General features: G+C 41.1%; 1 protein-coding gene across 1 annotated transcript; it reads right to left on the reverse strand.

Moving 5' to 3' along the window:
• Nucleotides 1-819: 819 nt before the first annotated feature.
• LOC131463031 (tyrosine-protein kinase yes-like) lies at nt 820-24,474 on the reverse strand. Its single transcript, XM_058634672.1, has 12 exons — nt 23,864-24,474; nt 14,057-14,367; nt 11,515-11,614; nt 10,666-10,764; nt 9,419-9,522; nt 8,969-9,118; nt 8,438-8,593; nt 7,412-7,591; nt 6,215-6,291; nt 5,334-5,487; nt 3,776-3,907; nt 820-2,169 (listed from the first exon to the last, which is right to left on the reverse strand). The coding sequence occupies exons 2-12, from the start codon at nt 14,352-14,354 to the stop codon at nt 1,961-1,963; spliced, it is 1,659 nt and encodes a 552-aa protein (XP_058490655.1). The 5' UTR covers nt 14,355-14,367; nt 23,864-24,474; the 3' UTR covers nt 820-1,960.
• Nucleotides 24,475-24,918: the final 444 nt, after the last annotated feature.

Genomic DNA, 24,918 nt, shown 5'->3' on the forward strand with positions numbered 1-24,918 from the left:
ACATTTATACGAGTCCGGTCAGGGTCATAGTGAGAATTGTGAAGCTAGAATTGTCACACATTGAGTTATGATGGTGCATTTTAACGCTGATAAATAGGGATTACAACTTTTATGATTAAATTATGTCTTGCCATAATTTTTAATTTAATTTAATTTAATTTAATTTAATTTAATTTAATTTAATTTAATTTAATTTAATTTAGAATAGAGTGTCACCTGTAATTTAAACCTGTTATTTTTGAACTTCAGTGAAATGTCATCACAAATATCATTATTGCAATATCATGATGGAATATCGTGATGTGATTTTGCTCTCATATCGCCCACCTGTAATGTACCCTTGCTTTTCCCCATAAAGCTGGACTTGTTTTCACTTGACCGGCCCCCTCCTTTTGTGGATGCTGGGTACATGGGAGATGTTGGTCTACTTCTGCATTATTTAGTACGTTTGTGTCACTTGGGTAAATCTGAATGAAGGTTTTCAAACACAGAAGTCACAGAACTTTTACCCAAACACAGTTGAACTTATTGCTCAAGGCAGCACTGCATTTTACTCCTACTGCATGTGCCATGATGTAAAATCGCTGATTTTCTCTATAGAGTTCCCCAAAGTTTGTTCAGGTTACAAACTGACAGAAACTTCACTTTCCAAACAGAAATGGCTGCCTAATGGCAACGCGAGGCTGCAAACATATGCTTAGGACATTGTAGACTTTAACAGGTGTGGATTGTATTTGGTGAGTGGCTAAAATCAGTATTTCCTTGCATTGGTGTGTATCTCTGCAATCTAAAAATACCAACAAATGAAAAAGAAAAGGATAGGATATGTTTTTTTTATTGTACAAATTCTCCAGATCAGTCTTCACCCACTCTCTCCCTCACTAATGTAACACCATCATGTCAAGATTGTTGTAATAATAATAATAATAATTATATAAAATGAGGATTTGATAATGTACAAAGCCCTTTTATACAAGCTAAGTTGTCAATGCTCCAGTTTAACACTGTCCACATGAGTAAATACAGGAACACAATGCACTGTAATAAAAACAAAAAAAAGGTAATCACAGGCATACAAATAGTTTTTGCAGAGTTTAGTTTAGTTCAGAGTCTTCAACAGTCACATTGTAGAAAATAAGATGTTTGTTTCCAGCTTTGGAGGCTGTTATTATCATTCAATGTCTTCAGAAGCCAGCAGACAGCGTCCGACCTCTCAGCTCTGCAGGACGAGTCCATGAGTTCCATCACTGTTTTATTAACTGCTGCAAAAAACCTGGTGACACATTTATACAAACCACACTTGAGATTATAAGACAGACATTTCTAGCAGACGTGACCAGGCGATGGGTGACAAACCTCAAATGAAGCTGTAGATACAGGTCCATATAATATGAATAAATTCTTAGAAACATTAGAAAACAAACTACGAAGTGACGCTCATCCTCTAATCCCCCAATTTAAGACGGATGTAAATTGCACTGTAACTGATGAAATGTTGAAGTGAGATCATCACTATCAAACGGACTGCGATAATGATAAACCCTGTCTCCTATTCGTTTATCTCCATCTTCTTTCTCACAAAGACTTGATCATTTGGAGGAAAATTAAAGTGACAGATCCCCACGTTAAACAAACAGCTCTCTGCTCTCGTTCTTCTTTTATTGCCCCCTCTGTAGTGAGGCATCATCACAGCTTCTTTCACAGCAACATAACACGGTGTCCATGTGCCCACAGCCGAAATCCACGTCCACATTCTGTACACGATGAATAAATCCACACTAAAGACTTGTGTCGTACCATGGATTGACACGAAAAACAAGGACAGGATAATAAAAACTCAAAAATAAAAATAAGGAAAAGGTAGAGCACGTAGTGGTTCATGCGACCGATCATCCCACTTTCCAGTCGACTTCTAACAGAGTCACACATTATTAGCTCCTCCACACTGCAGAGTGACAGGCTATAGGTTTTCTCCGGGCTGATATTGTGGCTCTGTGGCGGTGAAATAGTCTTCCAGAAAAGACTGCAGGTACTCGAAGGTGGGCCTCTCGTCCGGCTCCTTCTTCCAGCAGACCATCATCATCTCATGCAGCGACTCGGGGCATCCTTGGGGGCAGGGCATGCGGTACCCTCGCTCCACCTGCTCCAGCACCTCGCGGTTCACCATACCTGAGGAGGAAATGGGGAGTTTTTTGTAATGACTATTCTCTTTTTAGCCTTATTATATATAAAAAAGACGGCTCTCCACAGTTCAAATCCTTCATATCCCTTAATAGAAACGGGCTGAATCATAATCATACCTAAAGACAATACAATGGTAATAAAAGACAATATAATACTAGACATAGAAAAGTGAAAAAAGGGAAGCTCAATTGAGGAAATGTCTGTTATTTTTCTGTGGTTATATGAGGTACTGACTTTAACAAAAGGCTCACCTAATAAAAATCTATACAGAATAGAATCTACAACATCTTAAAACTATGTTAACGCCAATATCTCACTGTTACAAAGTCTTTACCTATAGGGGACTGAAGGTTTTGGACCAAATATGGACCAAAGTCCACAGAGATAATCAGTGTTTTTAGCTCACATGGAGACAGGAGCAGCTGTTTGTGTTGCTCAGGCTAATCCAAATGAAGGATTTTACCAAAGTCACAAATACTGCACTCACTGATGTGGGCAGCAGTCAAGATGTAAAAGCACTGGTTTTCTTTCTGGACTATGGTGTGGAGAGTGAGTGTTTTACAAAGTGACACAAACTTTAGTTCACTGCAGTCAGGAAATTCCAAAATTATTCTTTAGGCATCACATCACATCCTCAGCACATCATACTGCCGGACTTAAAAAGTCTGTGCCACTATCATGTTTCTACACCAGGGGGCTCCAAACTCAAATGGGCCACTGAACATGTAGTCTGCTCAGGAGTGAGTAACCTAACAAAATGCTGCTTAGTGTGTGGAGGAGAAAAACAAGTTTTTAGCATTTTAAAGAAACCTATATATCTTTAGATATATTTAAACATGTAAATAGTGTAATTCGAGTTCAATATCACCACACTCAGTGTTCCACTTTAAATACAAAAGTGCAAATTAATACTAGGCCACTTTTGCGATTTTAAGGTAAAAAAAAAACTGATTTGGTGTAAATAACACAATTATAATTAATGCAATTTATATATATATATGCTACATTTGCATTTAAAATCATATTCAGCTTATGGCCCCATAAAGGCTTGGGGCCGGCCCTGCTCCTGGTGTAAAAAAGCACATGAACATGCATGAAACATGTTCAATCTGTCAAAAATAATTAAACTGTTGCAGCTATTTTAACCTCGGCTTTGCAATAATTCCTCATTCCTTTGGTCAATTATAAAAATGGTTGTAATTATTTGCTGCCAATGCACTAATCTATTAATTAAAAAGCGCTCATCAGATAAAAAGCTGATCCGTGTGAAAGTAGCGCAGGACTCTGCGGGCACTGCTGCCCGCAGAGTCAGTCTGGCAGATGGTTATAAAAAAAACAAAAAAACGAATGGTGTTCAATCTCCTGATCGCTCCCTCACCAGATGGTCTCATCTAATCTCAAATGTGTGTGTGTGTGTGTGTGTGTGTGTGTGTGTGTCAGTGTAACTCCTGCAGAGGCATAAACCACCAGCACAAACAATGTCAGAGAGCTTTCCTTCATCCTCTGATACGAACAAACATGCAAGCGTGACGTCTGCTCACAGACTGAAACCATGATTCACCCCGCCATAGAGTTTCACTGTGTCAATTACCCGGGTAGGGAACTCTGCCTTTGGTGACAAGCTCGGTGAGTAAGATGCCGAAGGACCAGACATCTGACTTGATGGTGAAGCGGCCGTACAGTGCGGCCTCAGGTGCCGTCCATTTAATAGGAAATTTAGCTCCTGGGTGAGAAGTGGAGAGGAGAAGAAGAGGGTGATATGATTGAACCACACATACACACACACACACACACACACACACAGCGAGAAACTCTAATGCATACATTTCTGGCTTTATTTATAGGAAACCACAATTGGCCTATTTTGGTAACTGATTAACCCTTAGTACACAGATCTGCTTTTTTCCATTACTATGTTAAAATATAATATACATAGGCTATAAGAATGTGCAATATAGAGTGTCTTATATCCTTTTTTTCGGTACAACCTATAGGCAATCTGATTAAATTATATATTTTCTTTTCATTTTCACCCACTACATAAACGACTCAAAATTTTAAAAATCATATTGAATATGTGAAATCTGGAAATACATCACAGGTCAACGTTTGCTGGGCTCGTTTTTATGAACAAAAATAAAATACAAATTGTCTATTTTGTGAGTTCTGCACAATTATTTCTCCAGTTTATTTTAAAAAATAAATAATAATATGAGATATAAAATTAACTCAACAACAAATGAGGAGAAAAAAAAAGCATTTTGTAAAGCCTGAATATATGACCTATAAACACACACCCCCAGGATGTCCATATAAGGAGTTATGTATTATTCCCACTCCAATTTACCAATGGTGCACCTGCCGCACAGATCTGTGCCATGTGAGCACTTAGGGTTAATTGGTTTGACTGTTTTAATAATTAAATGTGAATATTTCTGGCTAATAAATTCACAAAGAAAAATAAATATCTAAAAAGGGGCATGCTCATATAATTCAGGTTTGTGTACAGTACCTTCAGTTTGGGTTTTTATGACTTTAATAATTATTGGTGTACTCATTTTCATTACCCAGATATACATAACAGGAAAATGGCCAAATAGGGTATGTTTTGTGCACATTAACACATGATTTCATTATCAACTAGTGTATTTTCTTAATAAATGAATGTGTTAAATTGTGCAAATGGTGAGAATAAGGTCCTAAAATGACCAAAGATATTCAGATTCAAACGTCACCTTTAATCAACACAATACCTATAAACAGAATATTTTTATAGCTTTTCTGTTGGTCCAACTCTTATTTATGGTCCTTAAAGTTAACATGGACATCAATCTTGTTATAGTTTGCTTCATAGTTGAAAACTTGAAGGCAAACTGCTGTTGTGAGCCTTCACCGACGAAGCAGAAAAGAAATCTGAGCGACTCAAATGTCAAAGCTTAGATAACCACGGGGAGAGAATATGCAGAACACGGCAGAGGTGAATCCTCCCGCCGTGTGAAAAGCACAAATTATCAGAGGGAAACTGGAGCATCTGGTTTCCACTATCAGTCTCACTCACCGTGATAGGAGACAACAGGGAGTCATGCTGCTCTGCTCATTTCTAACGTCTCACACCTCATTCAGCCATAACTCTGCATGTATGCACCAACCTTGCCTGGCTGTGTACTCGTTATCCTCTATCAACCTGGCCAGACCGAAGTCAGCAATCTTGCACGCCAGGTTTTCCCCCACAAGAATGTTGGCGGCGCGCAGGTCCCGGTGGATGTAGTTCATCCTCTCGATGAAAGCCATGCCGTCAGCGATCTAAACACAAAACACAACATTTCCTGACTGCCGCTTCTGGAAATAACTTTCAGCCTCACGTGCGCGTCGAACATCAAGCCCTTTGTCAGGAGGAGTGTTAAAGTCAAAACTGTGCCACATCTGAGAGAGGGAGACATGCTCACCTGAGGGTATTCTTTTTTTTTTTTTTTTTTTGTCAAATTGGAAGTTTAAAAATAGAGCTCCAAACTTAAAGCTGCTGTCAGTGACATACTTCAGTTAAAATCTGGTCTATATTCTGACAGCTATCAATGATTTGGAGTGATGTCAGTGACACGGGGGCTCTCAGTCTCAGGGCTCTGACAGTAAATTCCCATTAATTCAGTGGAAATACCCAGCATGTGTGAAAGAGGGTGAACCAGCTAAAAGAATGCGATTGACTCCATTCCAATTGGCAGTGGTGTCTTTCACTGCTGTGTCATCTGTGCATGAATTGTGCAACAGAAATAATGCAGGAGCTTGGATTCCTTTTCACAAGAAGAAATAAACGTGTCCACTGAGGTCTTTCAATCCCACTAATGGAGATTGTAGCTGAAGCCAATTTTAACCCTTTTCCACGGGCCAAAAACACATTTAAACCTGAGATTTAATGGGGTTTTTCGACCAGTGGGAATAAGATACAACTTTTTGACGGTCCCTCATCAATTCATCCAATCCAATCATTCCGGGTAATAAATGGCATGAGGGAGGGGACAGGGGTTCATCTCACCTTTGCAGCCATGTCCACCAGCATGACGAGCTTCAGGAATTTGCCGTCACCCTCTTTGAGGAAGTCAAGCAAGCTTCCTATAAGGAGAGGTGAGAGGTCATTAATGCAGATGTGAAAAGTGTGTGTGAGTGAGCTGCATACCAATATAGGGCTAATATTTTAACGCCACCTGGTCACGCTTAAGATTACATTAAAGGTACAGTAGGTAGAATGTTCAACACATTGTCAATCAAGTGATTTGAGAGATCACAGTGCAAATGAGAGAGAGAGAGAGAGAGAGAAGCCCTGTAATCCTATTGGCTGTTAGACTGAACATAATAAGCCAACAGTTCCTTTCAGATTGAATAATACTTTTTTTTACATTACATGTCATTTAGCAGACACTTTTATCCAAAGAGACTTACAAGGGAATTGAGTATAATACTTCCAAAGAAACCTAAAAAAAAAGGAAATAACTCTGACAAGGTGCAACGTAAATACAATAAAAAAATCAGAGTTCCAGAGAAGGGTTATCTATCACAGGTGGACTGTTCCTTTTATTTTATTATATGTGGGATTTTCAGCTTACGTTGTTATTAAACGTCACTATATTTTATTGTTTTACTCTATAAAGTATCCTCTTATGCCGCATTAAAGGCTAATTTGTCATTTTCTAAATTTGATCTATACATATAGGAGGAAAAACAGAAGTTCATGACATCATATGGAACTGCAGGCGTTTAGACACGCATTCTGTCTCTTTCTCTCTCTCTCTCTCTCTCACACACACACAGAGGCATATGTCACAGAGTTAACATTTACAAACACATAAATCTAATTACTCATAAAACCCTGAAGGAAAAATAAACGATTTCCAGCTGAAGAAATTCCTTCCTTCAAACCGACGGCAGTTTTCAATTAACCATCCCAGTTTCAGGCCTCGAGGAACAAGAGGGACCTCCGAGGTCTTTCAATCTGTACAGCGTATTAATTAATAACACGTATAAAATAAAATATACATGTTTTCAGTTCAACGTGAGTAGATCATACGTCCCTGACTGCTGTGTCTGGAAAAAAAACAAACAAAGCAGCATGATGAAGTCTGTGCCTGAAAGGTCCATCAGCTCACAGGCTTGATGCTGCTTTGTTGTTCTTTAAAAATAGACCTCATCAGTGCTGTGCTTCTTCTGCAGCTGCTTTTCAAACATCTGCCTTCACCTTTGGACATGTACTCCGTGACGATGTAGATGGGCTCCTTGGACACCACCGCGTACAGAGGCACCAGCTTGTCGTGTCTGAGCTTCTTCATGATCTGAGCCTCTTGGAGGAAAGCCTCGGGCGACATGGTTCCCGGCTTCAGCGTCTTTATAGCCACCTTAGTGGTGCCGTTCCACGTGCCTGCAGCAAGGGAGAGAGAGAAGAGCCCACAGACCACAGTGTTGTAATCAGTGTCGTCCACGGACGAGGAGCCAAGACAATATCATCAATTAGCTCTTGTAATTGCGCCGACATGTGCTGTCATGCGTGAGATCTCTCTCTCTCCGTCTCTCCGGGATGAGCAAATACGAGGTCAAGAAGGGACTAATAAATCTGGAGCCGGAGCTGAGACGATCACGCCAGATAAAGGGGACACAACAAACAGAGGAAGCTGCTGCAGGACGTGGATAATTCCCCAGTTTGGACTAAAATAGACAAAATAAATATAGGCTGCAGAGTGTAAATGTGTGCTTCATTTAGGTGGTGCATGGCGTCTGCGTTTCCTGTAGAAGTCTGGGCTGATTACAAGCCTGTTCAGACCTGGTATTAACATCCGTCCCGAGAGATTCGGGTCACAGGAGGAGAGCGTACGCTGCCTTTGGAAAGATGATACTTCACGAGTGCGTTACGTTCAAGTGAAAATGAAAAATGGCTGACACACGGTTCAACCCTACCTGCTTCTTGGGTAAAACCAAACAGTAACAGCATTTTTTACAACATATTAAGTATAAGTAGAAAAACCATTAACCTTTTGAACACACTCAGAGACCCGTGTAATCAAAAAATGTGTTGGTGTTAATGTTTGTTGGTGCAGAGTGAGTGAGAATCTGTTCTTCTGGATGTTAATACCAGGTCTCAACAAGGCCTTTGTCATTTCCCCATCACCTCAATGTGAAAGAATAAACATCCATCTGTTTTTCTACCGCTTTATCTGCTATTATCTGCGGATAAATAGTTTCCGAACACGTCCGTGTGTCTTGTTCTTACCCATCCAGACCTCGCCGAAGCAGCCCTGGCCCAGTTTGACCTCCAGCCTCAGGGACTCCCGAGGAATCTCCCAGGCGTCTTTAGCGAGGCCCTGCGTCTGTGGCTTGACCGTGGGGCAAACCGTGGTCAGCCTGTGGCAAAGCCCGTCAGCGTGCTCTGTGAATGAGTGAGAAACAGAGGTGGAAACATTAAAAAAAAAAAAAACACCCTCACAAGTCTGAACCAGCGGGACACAGCACTTTTGAGTCTTTTCTATTAGCCTCGCCAAAATCACACTGAAGTGAAGCAGTGATTTAAACTCAATAAATCCCCCCTCGGGCTGAAAACGAGGTGGACGGCTCAAAATCATGAATGCATCATTAATTCAGAGCTGGTGCGGTGACTCCCACGCTAACACTCTAATGTGGCTGCATGAAGTGACTGTGAGTAATTCTCAGGATGATACCTGGCAGTCTGATCAACGACTGTGATGAATAATACATAAGAGTGGAACAGAGGGAGCTGGAAAGCTTTGCACATCACATACAGTACCTGTGTAGTGTTTGACAAGCTTCTGTAACGTGTCAAACTGTGCGCGCGTGGTGATGTAGTAACCGCCGCTGTCAAGCTTGCGGATCTTGTAGTGTTTGACGTTGTCTCCTTTAACTTCGTCCCAGTCTCGTATGGACAGGGAGTAAGCACCTGAAGGAAGGCAGAGAAACATAATTATTATCCATCTCAACTTTTGTCATATGCAAAATATCAAAATATCATATATATAAAATAACACTAACACTAGATTAAGTGAAAGGACATTTGATTGGATGAACAAGTGCAACAATAAATCGCATGTAAATGGAGTACAAAACACCTGGTCATAAAATCAGGTCTTAGGTTGCTTAGTGGCTATTGTTATTATTTAAAACCAGAACTGTCCCTTTTGTGTCTATACAGAAATTGTTGAGGACTTTAACTAACGGACGACATAAAAAAAATGGTCACCTTTTGTAGTTTCACTCTCTCGCACCAAGTACGTTCCCCGATGGTTCCCCGTGATCAGCAGCAACCTCTCTGCGTCTTTGCGGCCCATTTTACCAAAATACCACCTGTAGAAAAAAACATGAGGAAACGGTGACTGTGGATCAAGAAGCTTATGAGCTAATTGTCGATGGACAAAAAAGTTCAACCAAAAAAAGCACTTTGTAAATGAAACTGCACACATCATGGATCTCAATGAACATGAATCATGTCTAATTCTTTTCCTGTGTACGATTTTATTGTCTTACAGTGAATTCATGCATGTCACAGTGGTTCCATTAATATATTTAATATATATACCTAAGTGAATTTCAGTGTTTAATCTTGCAGTGTCTGCATCTGATTGAGCCAGACAAAGATATTTCATGTTTGTGCATCCCAATGTACAGGTAAAAAAAAAGAAATCAGCCTATATCCTTTTTGTTCATGCGCTCTGTTTGTAAATGAGGCCCCTGGTGTGGCACATTTACATGATATTAGAGAAAAATTATTGCTGACTAAGACTATCCATCCATCCATTCATCCATCTTCTACCACTTAAATATCTTAAATGGCACTACTGTATGACTGCTGCCATAGACATGGCAAAATTTAGGCAGCTTAATTTTTTTATGTTTCTCAAACTCAAAGTACCACCTGATAAAATATTGACCTTTTATCGCCAACGTTTAAATAGAGACTTTTCACAGGGGGCAGATTTATTCCCAGTCGACTGTAATTATTATTATGTGTTATTCGTTTAGTTTTCTACAAACTCTGGTCATAATTCCACTCCGATAACATTCCCTTGTGTATACAGTAGAACAGTCTTTCTAAATGTTCCTCCTAACACCACCAGAGGAAGCTCACGTACCACTGGTGGTACACGTACCACAGACTGAGAACCATGGGAGTCTGTTACAAAATAACAAGCTGAAAGGTGGCCTTTGGTCACGTGTCACAATGAACTGTTTCCCCCACTCGTGCTTTTGTGCTGAAGGACGGCGTAGTGGAGCTACAACCATCGCTGTGCATGGAAATGTACTGATTAAAATCACATCATGCTTCTTCCAGGTCGTGAGGAGGCAGCAAATGTTGGTGTGTGTGTGTGTGTGTGTGTGTACTTTGATGCGAGCCATGTAAGATGAGATCATGCGAGTGTCATTAGTCTCCGGGTGCAGTTGCCGTAAATAAGAGTCATGAGGTTAAAAGACACAGAAACATGGCCTCACTCTTCAGCCTGGATGGAGTCAGCAGGAGCCACGTAATTGCTCGGGATGTAGCCCGTCTTCCCGGTGTTGATGGAGCGAGCTTCCCACCAGTCTCCTTCTCTGTGATGACGATGACAAAGGGGCAGATGAAAGACTCTTCATGTAAAAATTTAACAGGACAAAACAAAGGGCTGGTACTTTAAAATGTATTAGCAGATATTGGATATTGGAAAACGCATAAAGATTCCCCCCCGATATCACTCATGAATAAAACATTGGGCTGAATAGGCTGCTGCCTCGTTGATTGTATGCTGGCGCCCTCTACAACTATTATTTTTTACGTGTATTTATTTTGCACAATAAAGAAAACATCTGCTGCGACATGAGCATGCAATTATGTTCCTTTCACGAAATATAATGTCCGTATAAATAGACCAATATCACGCGTCTTTAATGGATATGGTAAGAATAGTTGATATTTGATGGGAAATCGGCCACGTATAAAATCATACACACATTATAAACCTCTGTTGCTAATGGAAAAGCCTTCAACTGAGAATGTGTAATATTTGAAATCCTTAAGTTTTGTATGTTTTATTATTCAGTCCACCAGAATTGACTGAAAAAGATGTTGAATTGCCTTTAAAAAAGAAAGTGATTCTTTAGCCTTTCATCTACTCCACATTACAATGCGATAACCTCAGGCTTTCAGAACGCTGTGGAGCACGAGGAGACAAGCAGCAATCACGCGTTCACAAAGGCAGACACAGACTGAGCAGGTGCAGCTGAAAGAAGGAGAGAGGCATCAAGTGCACTACTCGCAAGGACACCTGTTCAAATCCACGTCCCGGAAACTGAAGAGATTCTTACGTGTTGTTGATGATCTGGAAGCGGTCTCCCTTTTTAAAAGTGAGATCGTCTGACGTCCTGGCTTCATAGTCATACAAGGCCACGAAGAACGTAACGCCACCTGAGAAACACAAGAGCAGACCCATCTGTCCGTCATCAGCGCTGCTTCTCCCCTGAGGTTCAGCGCTGGAGGCGTTCATGACATTCACGCGAGGCAGAGACAAAACAGCCATTCACACTCACACGTTCCAACCTACAATTTAGAGGTCTTCTTTCAAGTTAACCCCAGTATCCATGTCGGAGTGCCTGGAGAAATCCCACACACACACAGAAAATGCCCTGGTTGAACCAAGGTCAGCCAGCACTAACCAACAGGCTGCATGCACACACACACACACACACATAACAGCAGACAGACTGTATACAGCATCAGGAGGCAGCAGGTTTTTGTTTCTTTGTGCAACTGTGTAAAGATGGAAATTTATGGAAATAAGTCTTTCTTTCTTCCAGGTCTGAGAGTTCACACTGTGTTATTTGTTTGTGCTTTTCTTTATTTAAATGAATACGTCTCCTGCAAGGTAACACGAGTCTGACTAGACTCCACAAATGGGGCTTTTCCATGATACAGTTCCAGCACTCGTCGGCTCTACTCGTCCATTACTTCATAGTGAGCGGGGTCATCTTAGCACAGCTGCACGTACCTGCCGTGACGTCATTTAATATGTGACACAAACACAGCGCTCTCTGGATCCTCTCGTCAGGCAAAAGAACACAGGAGCATCATTTTTGAGGACAGCAGCCATGTGCATGCTCACTGTAACTCTGACCAATCAGTGGCCGGCAGTCTGTCTGTGTCACATTTTAGTATCGGCTCAGCTCGCTTCGAAACCTCAACAGAGCAGGTACTAAAAAAAGCACCAGGTACTATCACTAATGTAAGAGCAAAAGAAAAATGAGTGGAGTCGAGCCAAGTCCTGCTAGAACTGTATAATGGAAAAGTGCCAAAACATTAATAATGAGTCAGTACATTAAACCAGCTTTAAAAGATTGTCATACAGTAATCGAGATCAGTCATTCCCATGAACTAGTTCGGAACCCAAAGATGAGTCAAAAGAGATTTTTTTGGGTTGCCAAATCTTTTGGCAGAATCACTCCCAGCCCTTTTCTTAACATGTCTGCAGTACACATCGTATGGTACAGTTACAGTTTAAAGCTTATTCCGTGATGATAAACGTTAAAGGATAGACCGCAGCTAAAGCGAGCCAAAGTGCATCAGCGAGGTGTAAGTAAAAGTTAACGCACGATGCTGATATAAACCAGGGGAGTCAAACTCATTTTAGTTGAGGGGCCACATCTCAAGTGGGCCGTCGCACCAAAATAATAGCATCATAACTAATAAACAACACAAACTTGTTTTACATTTAATGAAGTATCTTTTTACAAAACCTATTATGAACCAAACCAAACGAAAAAATAAAAATCGACATTTTACACAAATTTGCCACTGTCAATATTTTTCCTATTATAAATGAGGTCACAATGGTTTGTCACCTTGTCTGAAGTTTGGGAAACACTGATCCTAACAGGCAAATTTCACTAACACAAGAGCTCAAATCAAACCCGGCAATACTGAACTCTCATCTTCTCATCATCCCTCTTCCCGCTGTGCAGCCTCGCGCCACGGCGGAGGACTTTCATATACCCACCACTGACAACAATGCTGCCAGCAGTAATCTCATTATCTCCCGCAGAAAGCAAACACCATGGCAGTGCCACCTTCACTCCCGTCTGACAGCGGGGCTAATCCACTGCGGAGGAGGATTACAACCTTAAATCCCACCGAAACAGAAGGGTTCGAACTCAATATCACTGCTTTGCTCTCAGGAGCAGAATCATAGATACTGATTACTTTCACTAAACTAGAATAAGGTTAAAATACCTCCTCCAATGAGTCAATTTACATCCATATCATTCCAAACTCATAATAAACAGTAATACACTTAATTTATGGCCTGCATCTTTATTTACATGCTACATAAAACTATGGAAATAAGGCTGAACCATATGACCACCTTCTCATACCCTGATAGGAGTAATATCCTATCCAGAAAACAAAATATAACATTACATTACATTGATGTAACTTATACCTTGTAACTTATTATTACCGTAACCTCCTGCCATCTACTAAATTTTTAGACAAGAATTTAGGAATGAGGAATCTGGAAAAAAAAACCTTCAAAGGGCACCACATAATCTAATCTCACAGAACAGGCTTCAGGTTTGTCTCCCGCTTTATCCTCCACATGAGGGTCACGGGAGCCGCTGGAGCCGGCCCCAGCTGACACAGGGCAAAAGGTCGCCAGTCCATCGCGGGGCCAACAACAACTCACTCTCACGTTCAGGCCTACAGTCAATTTAGATCGTCCAGTTAACCTCTACATGTTTTCTGGACTGTGGGAGGAAACCGGAGAACCCACGTGCACATGGGGAGAACATGCAGGAAAGACCCTGTCGTGTGACCACATGGTAAAATACAACAAATAAACAATTAATGACTCACTTGAGACAGCCCCAGAGAAGGAGTTGGACACAGGACCAGAGAAGGAGGAGGACATCCCTCCAAAGGGCGTCATAGCCAACGACGAGCCACCAAACGGCGTGAGGGAGTGGTTAAAGTTTGCAGCTGCAGAGCCAGCAGTGGATGAGGGAGGCTGATTCTGCTGCAGCTGGGTAGGATCCGGCCCGTAGTGACCGATGTGAGGTGTGGCGGCGGCGGCGTTGGGGTCTGACGCCAGAGAATTCTCCGGCTGATATTTCATTGTTGGTCCTTTGTCCTCTTTGCTCTTAATGCAGCCCATCGTCTCGCCCGTCCTGGACACAAAGAGGAGCACAAACGCTGCGATTTATTTCCAGCAGATTGGAGAAAATCAGAAAGTCGTCACTTGTTTTCCTGATGCAAAAATAAAGTGGCGGGGCCAGCGAGGTTCAGGATTAATGTCTACAACATAGCATGCGTCATGAAATGAAAAATTGAATGATCTGGTATTATCACGTGAATTGTTTTGTTGCTGATGCCGCTGAGACTATAAACCATGTGCTAACTGGGACATATGGGTAAACGCTAAATCGGCTTTGAGTCACTCAACAGTCAAACACGGCCACATAGATTAAACCATGTGCATGTTTAGAGATGTTCCGTGCTGATGCAAGGAAAACAGTCATCTCTTCTTCATATATTGTCATGATCTATTGGAGATTCCCTGATGTTTAAGAACAAGTGACAGATTAAGGCCAATCTAAAGATATACAGCCGTGAGGTCTAATTTAGTCAAAATGCTGCTGTGTTCAACATCATTGGCTTGTCAGCCCATGGATGAATAACTGGACAGAGAGAGAGAAAGAAGACAACTACAGGAGTATAAACACAACTAAAATGACTAAAACAGACACACAAAACAACTACAGGTGTCTAAACACAACTAAAATGACTAAAACGGACACACAAAACAACTACAGGTGTCTAAACACAACTAAAATGACTAAAACAGACACACAAAACAACTACAGGTGTCTAAACACAACTAAAATGACTAAAACGGACACACAAAACAACTACAGGTGTCTAAAAACAACTAAAATGACTAAAACGGACACACAAAACAACTACAGGTGTCTAAACACAACTAAAATGACTAAAACGGACATACAAAACAACTACAGGTGTCTAAACACAACTAAAATGACTAAAACGGACACACACAACAACTACAGGTGTCTATACACAACTAAAATGACTAAAACAGACACACAAAACAACTACAGGTGTCTAAACACAACTAAAATGACTAAAACAGACACACAAAACAACTTCAGGTGTCTAAACACAACTAAAATTACTAAAACAGACACACAAAACAACTACAGGACAACAATAGAGAGTTTAAGAACAACTAAAACGGACAAATACATTACATTCTAAAACATGTGGAGACACAAACAACGAAGAGACATCAAGCTCCATTTTTAAAAAATGACATAAACACAATTTCAAAAAAACTTAAAAAGAGACAACAACACTTGGGGTGTACATCTTTGGGTGTAGTGACTGATAACAGTTCTTTTTGTGTTGTTGTATTGTCAACAATGCAATAACAATAAAGTATTCTATTCTATTCTCTGCAACGACAGTCTACAAACTACAATGCAACAATAAGTAAATAAATACTTAAAAGAGAATTTAATTCTTTATATTTGACTGGAAACCACACAACACGACATATATTGTTTGTAGTTTGTGCGTCTCTTTCCCGAGGCTGCTTTCACACATCTGTGTGTCTAATCCTCGTAAAAGCTCACGCTAACAGATTTAAAGCACTGGAGTGTCTCCTTGTGCGTGGTTGTCATTCCTTCTTCTCGACATCATTGCGTTCTTTTGTGAAGGTGAAGGCCCAAGAAAATGTGGAGACAATCAGCCACACTTGTGACGTGGGGGAGATCAGAGTGAGTCTCATTCACTGAGATTAGTGAGGACTCAAGGAGGTGGACTTGGTTAATTGGCGCCGACACACGACTAGACGGTAAAGTGAAGTGAGATAGAGGCCTTTATGTGGAGCAGAGAAGACGTCGAGTGTGAAAATAGACTGAAACTTAGTGCTGCTCGTCGGTTGTTGACAGTTCGCCGCGTTACAATCGCACATCCGCTCAAGAACAGTGGATTTGCTGGATATGTACTGCAGTACATCTTTGAGTGATTTTAGAGCACGGCCTTGATGTAAGGAGGAGGCAGAGAAAGGGGTGTAATCGAGAGTTCATCGAGTTCTCCGGCTGAACTGCCAAGGAAATCAAGAAAATGAGGACAAACCACAGAGGCCTTCCAAAGATTCTGAACACTTTTGCTCAAATAAAACCATACAACCTCTTAAATTGCAGGTTGCCGGTGCTACAGTCACTGAAGATTGTGTCAGAGGAACTCACCAAGAAATCCACTATCAGGATATCTGAAACAGAGCCAGTGTTTTTGAGAATATTGAAAAGCAGGGGGTCAGCGACGGCGCGCTCGCGTTTCATCTTCAGACACGTGATCGAGGACCTGGTTGGTTTGGGTCAGCAGTGATGTCAACACAAAGTTTAACGCTGGCCACTGTCCCAGGGAATATTTGCACTTTATACTGAGGACAATTTTTTTTTTCCTTTCCAAAAAGGAGACATCAGACATTTCATTAAAATGACATCACTGTTCCATAACTATCAGGAGTGGAGCTGCACGTATGGAACCTCTTAGAGAAATAAGCACTACATCACTGCCACAAGTGTTTTTATTTATTTTGCACGAGGAGAATGGTTAATCACGAAATCAAGGCACCAGTATGTAGAAGCTCTTTAACTAAATAATAATAATAATTACCATTATTGTTATCCATGGAAAAAAAAAGAAAAGAATAGTAAAGCACGTTATTATTTCTTGATTAAGATGTTAAATTATAGTTATTTACTTTCATTCATGAACAGAATAATTTGTTTTTGTGGTTCAATGTTATGCTTATGTTATTCATTTCTGACTTCTCAGAGTAGAAGCCCAGTGACCTGGCTCAAATCTGGGTGTAAAAAGGTGAATGATTCTTCTTCTTGGCATTTAAATACACAATATCTGTATTAAGGATTATAATGTGACACTTTTATCCAGACTCCCTGGCTACATCCAAACATTTCCTTTATAATCTGTGTTTTTTGGACGCATAGTCTTCTGGGTTCCTCCTGACGCCAAATATCAAGTGAAAATAAACTGAACAGCCACCAGGGGGCGAATCCACTGGCTGCAAGAAGAACTCTGTTTAAAATGGAAGTTTATGAGAAAATGACCCTTCGTCTCACTTCATTTACGATGTCAGCGAACGTTTCCCTGAGGAGATACTGTTCTCAATCTCAAGTTTCAGGTCTTTGTTTATAAAACATGATTTCAATATTGGAACAATTGTGTTGCCTTTTACAGGAAAATAGATGAGGAAGTGGCCAAATTACATTATATATATGTAAACACGTATACATTTTTATATGTTTTAGTGAGCGTTGTGCAGTAAATGCACAAAAACTGCACATGTTGAAGAGAAAAGAGATGCATTAACTGTCAGCAGAATATGTGAACAGACGCCAGGATCAGTCACAGCGTGCCAGCTTGAACTACGAGGAGGATTCACATCATAAGAGGATCATATCAGAACGACCTGGAGCTGAGACTGAACGAGCACTGACTTTGTCGTGCACGCCTCCTGCACACAGCGAGGGACGGACTTAAGACGGGGACGCAAATATACACTGATTTTTAGCCATTTAACAAAACGCTCACTGAATAAAATGTACACCGGCTTAAGTCTGTTAAGTCTCTCACCTTTAAATCGTCAATTTCGAGCTGCACATTGAAGAGTACGACGTGCTTACTCTCCCACACCAAAGTCCATACAGAAAATGAGCATTTTTAACTTGCGTGGACACAGGATCTGCTGCTTTCTTTGTGTGTTTGTAAGTTTGTGCCACTCTGGTAAAAGGGAACAAAGGATTTCAAACACCGAAAGTCACACAAAAACCCACATTTGAACTTACTGATGGAGGCAGCAGTGGATGGAGAACACCTGTGTGCGTTGATGTAAATTTGCAAATGAACACAAACTTCAAGTCAAGATTCCAGTCAAGATAAAGCCAGTGGACATATTACTGGGGTGTCATAGATTTAGACGGGGCAGAGATTTTATGAAGTCAACCTAAATCTTTTTCCCGTCACAGAAAGACACAACAGACTTGGTCTACATATATCACAACACCCAATATGAGAATGTAACAATAAATAAATTAATTAAAAAAGGGTGAGATTTCAGGGTGTAAAAAAAACCCAAGACGCAGCCAAAACGAAAGGCGTCTGGAAATTGATCATTCGTCAACAACAGAGGCCACGAAACCACGGGGAGAATCTGCCTCGCGGCTATTTATAGCGACTTATTGTAATTGCTGACAACATCCCATCATCCACTGCCTCGGGGAAGATTACATGACCTACAACAGCAGAAGACTCGCTTACATCAGTGAGAGCACAATGGCGGGAGGAAGGTGAGGAGGTGAAGACGTGGAAGTTTACGCGTCGTCACACAAACAAACACGACGCATATGTACATGTACACGTACTGTACATGCAGAGGCCATTTCCTCTGACTGATTTGAAAGCACTGTTATTGTCTCATGGGGCAGAACAATGGGTAACAAGGTAAGTCTGGCTTTTCAATCAATGCAGAGCAAATCAGCGCAGGCGGATCATGTGACAGAGACTCGACAAAGAAATCTTCGAAGCAAAGAGGTGCATTCTATTTGTGTGTCTGCAAAAACCCTGAAAATGATTACAACCTGTTCGGCTTTATGAGGCACAGTCTAGACTCTGCCTTTTGTTCAATGTTCCTCTTCCACTGCCCTTTAAACTACTGAAGAGATGAGGATTCACCGTCTGGCTCAATGACTGTTAAGCAGAGCAACAACAGGACACTCTATGTTTACTGAGTACTGAAACACATTGTGCTCAAACTTCCAATAAGGATATTAATTATTAACGTAAAATAAGACCCTTGCCTGAAGTACATATACAGTAGAAGGGTTAAATGAATATGAAAAGCAAAGGATGTTTAATTTGAAGTAATTATACACTAACTATGTGCCAAGAGATCCTTTACACTAGGATTTCTTTAACATTTGAACCAGTAATTCCATTATAGCTCTATTAATAGCCTGTAAACTCTACTTCATGATATGAGACTTTGGCTAATCACAGAGAGAGCGTGTGCTCCTATTGGCTGCTGTACAAAACAATCAACTACGTTGTTTGTTTCTCACAATCCTGCCGACTCGAGCTTTAACAAGTTCTGGTCAATGAAATGCCTGGAATTACTGAAGAGGGTCTCTCTTACAATGTTAGATTTAACAAATCAATGGTTTGAAACCAAAGATACTTACTCACCTACGTTTTTGTTTACTTTTTTTGGTTCTGAATGAATGCGGTGTCATTGGAAACTCTGGGGCGTGGTTTCATTGATATCAGCTGTTCATTTCTTTGGCGGGTTGAGGTGGAACAAAGAGGGTGAGCTCTCGGCTCTCGTATTTTCTTTTGTTGATTACAATGTTCCCGTAATCCCAGCCTCTTGTCATATGCATGATACGTCTTCTCCTCGTATGCTCTCACCTCAGCCAGTGCACAACATACACATACAGTAAGCACTGTACTGTGTATGCTGAGCAGTAAACACTGCGGATATAAAGCAAAGAAAACGACTGTGTGAGGAAAACACCCACTGAAGCTGCTCCATCCGTCTCTCTGCGTGTGCTTCAGCAATGAAAACAAATGAAACCTTCATAATTTGAACCAGCACCCTTCTTATCAATGACCTGCCAACAGTTACCTCCCTTCACTCCCACCACAAGTTCACAATACGCTGAGAAGTCAGAGCTCTTTCCTTACTCTTTGCACCCTCCTGAAACCAGAATAAGTCCTGGTGCTTGCTTTGGCCGTGGATCAGAATATTAAACAATGCTGCAGAGCAGAGGTGAGGTTTCGATGAGTAAGCTGGAAGTGCAGGATTTATCTGCATTTACAGTCCTATAGTGGCCAGAAGAGAGCCAACAACAATCCATTCAACAGCCGTCCTGGATGTGAGGATTTGCCAAGAACACCACGCGAAACAATCTACAGATTGTGCCTCATAATCCGTGCGAGATGACGGTGTAAAATGAATGTATATACCATGTGTAAACCATAATCCATGTATTCATCTTCGCTGGTGCCAATCCCAGCTGACATAGGACAAAAAGGCTGGGTCACCACTTCATCACAGGGCCACAGAGAGACAAACAAACCCACACCCTCACACCTACAGTCAATTTAGAGCGTCCAATTTGCCTCATCCCCACATCTGCATGTTTTTGGACTGTGGGAGGAAACCGGAGAACACATGTTTTGTAAATGCCCATAAAGCAGCTTAAATTAAATACATTTGATTGAACTGAACTGAGTTAATGGGGTCAAACACCCACTGACGCAGCGTCCGCCGGGAGACCATGTGGGACCTGCAGCATTCCACTGACATGATGCAAGTTTACACCCCAGCTGTAATCAGATGACCACAATTTATTAAGTCATATTATTGGACCCCCCCCACCCTCAAAGTGATCCGTTTAAACAACACTTCCCCCCCCGTTTCTTTGCCGCTGGTAAAGCTTTGCTGCCTCCACCTTTCTATATCATACAGAGGTTTAAATGTGAAATGTAAAAAAAAGTCTAATTCTATTTCCATTTGTTGCAATAAATGGGTTTTAATTATAACAGGAGCTTGTGTTCCTGACTAAAACACCCTTGTCTTGCGGTTGGGATGTGGCACAAAAGATCCAGTACGAGCTCTGACCGTGATGTATACACTGTCCATCACTGCCAATCTGGGATGGAAACAGAACTTTTCTCTATACAATCTTTTTCATAAACAAAATAAATGCTGCTATATACATGCCCGGTCTGTATGTGGCGCTGTAACACTCACTGTCCCAGTAAAAAAAAAATGTGTGTTTCCAGATATGAGGCTGTAAGTCTCGCATGCATTAGCATGTATTATAAACGAACAAAATCAATTATTCTGAAATCATATTTTAGTCCTTTTTTTCTAGCATCACAGAGCATCCTCTCCCCTTCTGGACTCTAATGAAGTTGACATTTGTCTGGCTTTGAGTCAAACAGTAGTACCAATGTGGGGTAACTCCATCCGTCAGCCAGTGGGATGAGTGAAATCCTGCCCAGCGTGTTTTTTTGGACAGCTGTTAGCAGCTGACGCCGCGGCTGCGGACAGATCGAAATTTCTGGAGATTTACTGGGCTTCAGATCTGCAGCAGATGCCGCCTGCCGCCCTCCGCCACATTCCTCTGAAGGGTTAAAAACGAGGGTGTGGAGGAATTTCCTTCAACGATATGGATGAAAAAGCCTCGGGGCATGAAAAGAAGCATCAATACATGTTTCGTAATAAGACGTGCACCAGTCTGGGTGCAGGGTTCTGTTGCAAGAACGTTCAGGGTAAACGTGTCCCGAGGCTTACAACAGGACGAGGACGAGAGGAGACTTGTCAAGGAGTTTGATTTGAGAAATAATGCAACACAGCCTGAAGATCATTCTTGGGATAAATGTTGAGACTTGAGAGTGCAGGGCTGGTTTTTATTCAAATCATAGCACTGCCACAGTCCTCTGCTCTTCAGTCCTGAGGGAAACACTGGGATTGATCTTCAAATTAGCATGAGTTCACTGACTTCACAAGACTGTGGATTAAAACATCTTTACACTGCAAATAAGCAGAACTAAGAGGTCACACCGCTAATTATAGTAAAGGCAAAAAATTACATTATTGTTATTATCAATAATATTCATATTATTATAAATAATATTAGTAATTTTTCTAAATTTACAGGAGGATAAACTTGAAGCTCTTCACGTTGAAACAAAAACAAAGGGTTTGGTTCTTCTCTTCTACGTTGTTGAGCAGCCAGGTTCGACAAATTATTGTCAAAGTGAACACTGGTTAAATGTGAACTATTTTGGGAACGCGAACATTTCTACAATCACCGTTTTTGTCAGCACATGAAACTGAGCTGTGCATCTGAAGTGTCAGCATCTCAGAGAGTCAGTGCAAATCCCCTGTGATCGCTGGGATTATGCTATTTATGGCATAATGTGTTCACTAAAATGTGATTCTTTTTTGACTGACAGATGATGGCGGAGTTGTAGGTGGGTGTCAAACACACAAATACACACAAATACACACTGACTGGTTGATTTTCTTACCAGTCAGTCAACCGGTGACAGGATCCAATGTTTCCATTGTAGTTTCTGCAAACCACACATACATGTTTTGCTTTTGTTTATAATGTGTTTAGACAGAAATGAGGAAAGAGGGGTGACAATAACCATTTCCTGATTATCCGTGTGATTGATTTAGGCACAGAAAACACCTGGTTAGGGCCAAGAAAGGTGTCCTCATAGTGTTGCAACATCATCTCCATAAAAAACATTGGAATGTTTTCTTGGATGTGAATTCTGCTTTCAATATTTCTAAAACTTCATCACTGTAGGAATTATTTTGCAGAATACAACACATACCGAACTATAAATCAAAAAACCTTGCTGTCAATCCATCTTCATATTTCATCTACAAACGTTCTTTAATTGATTCAAATGTGCAACAATAAGCCATATTTATCACTTCAAGTGTGACAGTGTCAGTGAGATGAATTAGAGTCAGGCTTCCAAACACAAAGTGTGTAATGAGGATAATTTCACAGTGAAAATGGACCAGGACGAGAGTGACGGGCAGACAAAAACTGTGACTCCTCTGTGTGAATTCAACCTCCTCCTCCTTTTACTCATCCTCACCATCAAAATGATGCCTCCTCTCCTGTATGGCTCTCATTAACGAGAAAGTTTGGGTGTTTTGACGCAGGGTTATGTGAGGTTCTGAGGCACAAACCGTTTGGGGAGGACGTTTGGAATAATGAGAACATGACTGACACATTGTTTTGATGTGAACGGAGGCAGAAAATGAATCAAACGTTGTGTATAAGGACTGACTCTTAAAAAAAAACATTCTTACTGGAAGCTGCTGCTGCATATTTGGGATACTTTCACTGCTGTCAGACGTCCATTTTTAAGTCTAAACATAATCCATCTTCTGCACAGCAATATGTTGTGCTTATGAAGAGGGAATACACTTAACTGTTTCTTATTTTAAATACAATGCACATATAACCTGAATGATCCCTTTATGGTGATCTGAACTAATTACTAATGTTTTAATCATCATTAATCAAGAAATATGGGCTAATATCATGTGATAGTGGTCAAATTCACAAAGGCCGGACAGTTTTATTTCATTTTTTTGTAAAACATGTCAATAAAATGTATTTATTCATGTGATTTTTTTTTAACTTTAAGCATTTTAGCTTAAAGTTAATGACAATGAAAGCATCTAATATGAAAAACTGTGACATAATTTCATAGTATCTGTGGGGGGGAAAAAAATGACCTTGTCCCACTTTAAAGTGTTTAAATGATATGTGATATGATTCCACTCATATTCCGCTGGGACTAGGAGCACATGCTCGGAATTAAATGGCAATGTATTGACCTTCTTACACATGATGTAACTGCTATTCTATAGCTCAGGTATGTGTGTGTTTATGTTATAATAAGACAGCCTGGTTCCTTTGTTGATGACAGGTCAGACAGGCGAGCAGCTGCTGCTGCGTTCCGGCCCATCCTTGTCTGATCCTGCACCTCTGACAAAACAAAAGAGCAGTTTTTTACCTTCACAAGTCTGCGTCCTCTCCTCCGCTGCGTCCTCTCTCCCCCCCCCACCCCCTTTTTTACCCCCTTTAAAAATCAGAAATAAAGTCAATCAAATCCGAGCTATTCCAGCCGGAACTGCGCCTCCTGCATCCTCACTCCTTCCTCCATCCAGTGGTGAGATTTTCAGAGCTGAAGTTACAATCAAAGCGGCTCCTCCAGTGGAACATCAGTGTTACAGTGTTGCCGGATGCAGCACGAGCTGCTGCTGCTGCAGGAGTCGCTCGTGGTCACAGGTCACAGAGGATGAACCCTGCAGCTGCATGACGACACCAGTGTGAGGGTGGGGGGGGGGAAAGTGGGGAACCTGAAGTCTTCCTTCAACCTCCGTGGAGCCTCGACTTCCTCCTCACTACTAAACTTGCATCAACCCCCACGCAACAACATGGCCGACCCTGCCTGCCTGCCCGCCCGCCTGCCTGCAGGACTGGAGCCACACAGCTGGAGATCCGTCCACTACAGCTGATCTGAGAGCAGCAGGCAGACGAGGCAGAGGAATAAGACACGCAGAGAGAAGAGGAAGACGCTGAATAAAGAAAAGAAGACAAAGGAGGATCATGTCATTGGGAGAGGGAGCGCGCCGTGGAGAGAGGAGGATGGTTACATGCACAAAAAGGAATCCCCACTTTGTATTCTTCCCATTTTCAGTCATGAAAAAACTGATCTCTGACGCCCTCTGCTGGTTTAATGCTGGTACTGCAACATCATTAGAATCGGTTGTAACGAGTACTGAATACTCAAGTTAAAGTACCGCTATTTTGATCACATTTTTACTTAAGTACAAGTAAAAGTACGTGAAAATTGTTTAAAATGTACTCAGAGTTAAAGTTACCTAGTTACTTTTTTTTAAACAAGGTTCTTTCTTGTGACACAAATCTCACATGAATTGTTTTTTTTAAAATTATAAAGTCAAACCTTTACAAATTAAAGTGCTGACAAAATAAAACATGCAAACACATCATGTATCAGTCAACATGGGTCAAAGGTCACAAATGCTTTCCACCTCTGGTTGTAGG

This window comes from Solea solea, chromosome 1 (assembly GCF_958295425.1).
Source record: "Solea solea chromosome 1, fSolSol10.1, whole genome shotgun sequence".
Classification (NCBI taxonomy): Eukaryota; Metazoa; Chordata; class Actinopteri; order Pleuronectiformes; family Soleidae; genus Solea; species Solea solea.

Excerpts from the sequence above, each read along its gene's own strand:
- LOC131463031 (XM_058634672.1), bottom strand. The coding sequence starts at position 14,354 with ATGGGCTGCATTAAGAGCAAAGAGGACAAAGGACCAACAATGAAATAT. Across the intron at positions 6,292-7,411 it reads CACGGAGTACATGTCCAAAG|GAAGCTTGCTTGACTTCCTC; the intron begins GTGAAGGCAGAT and ends CTCTCCTTATAG. Across the intron at positions 5,488-6,214 it reads TGGTGGACATGGCTGCAAAG|ATCGCTGACGGCATGGCTTT; the intron begins GTGAGATGAACC and ends TTTTGTGTTTAG.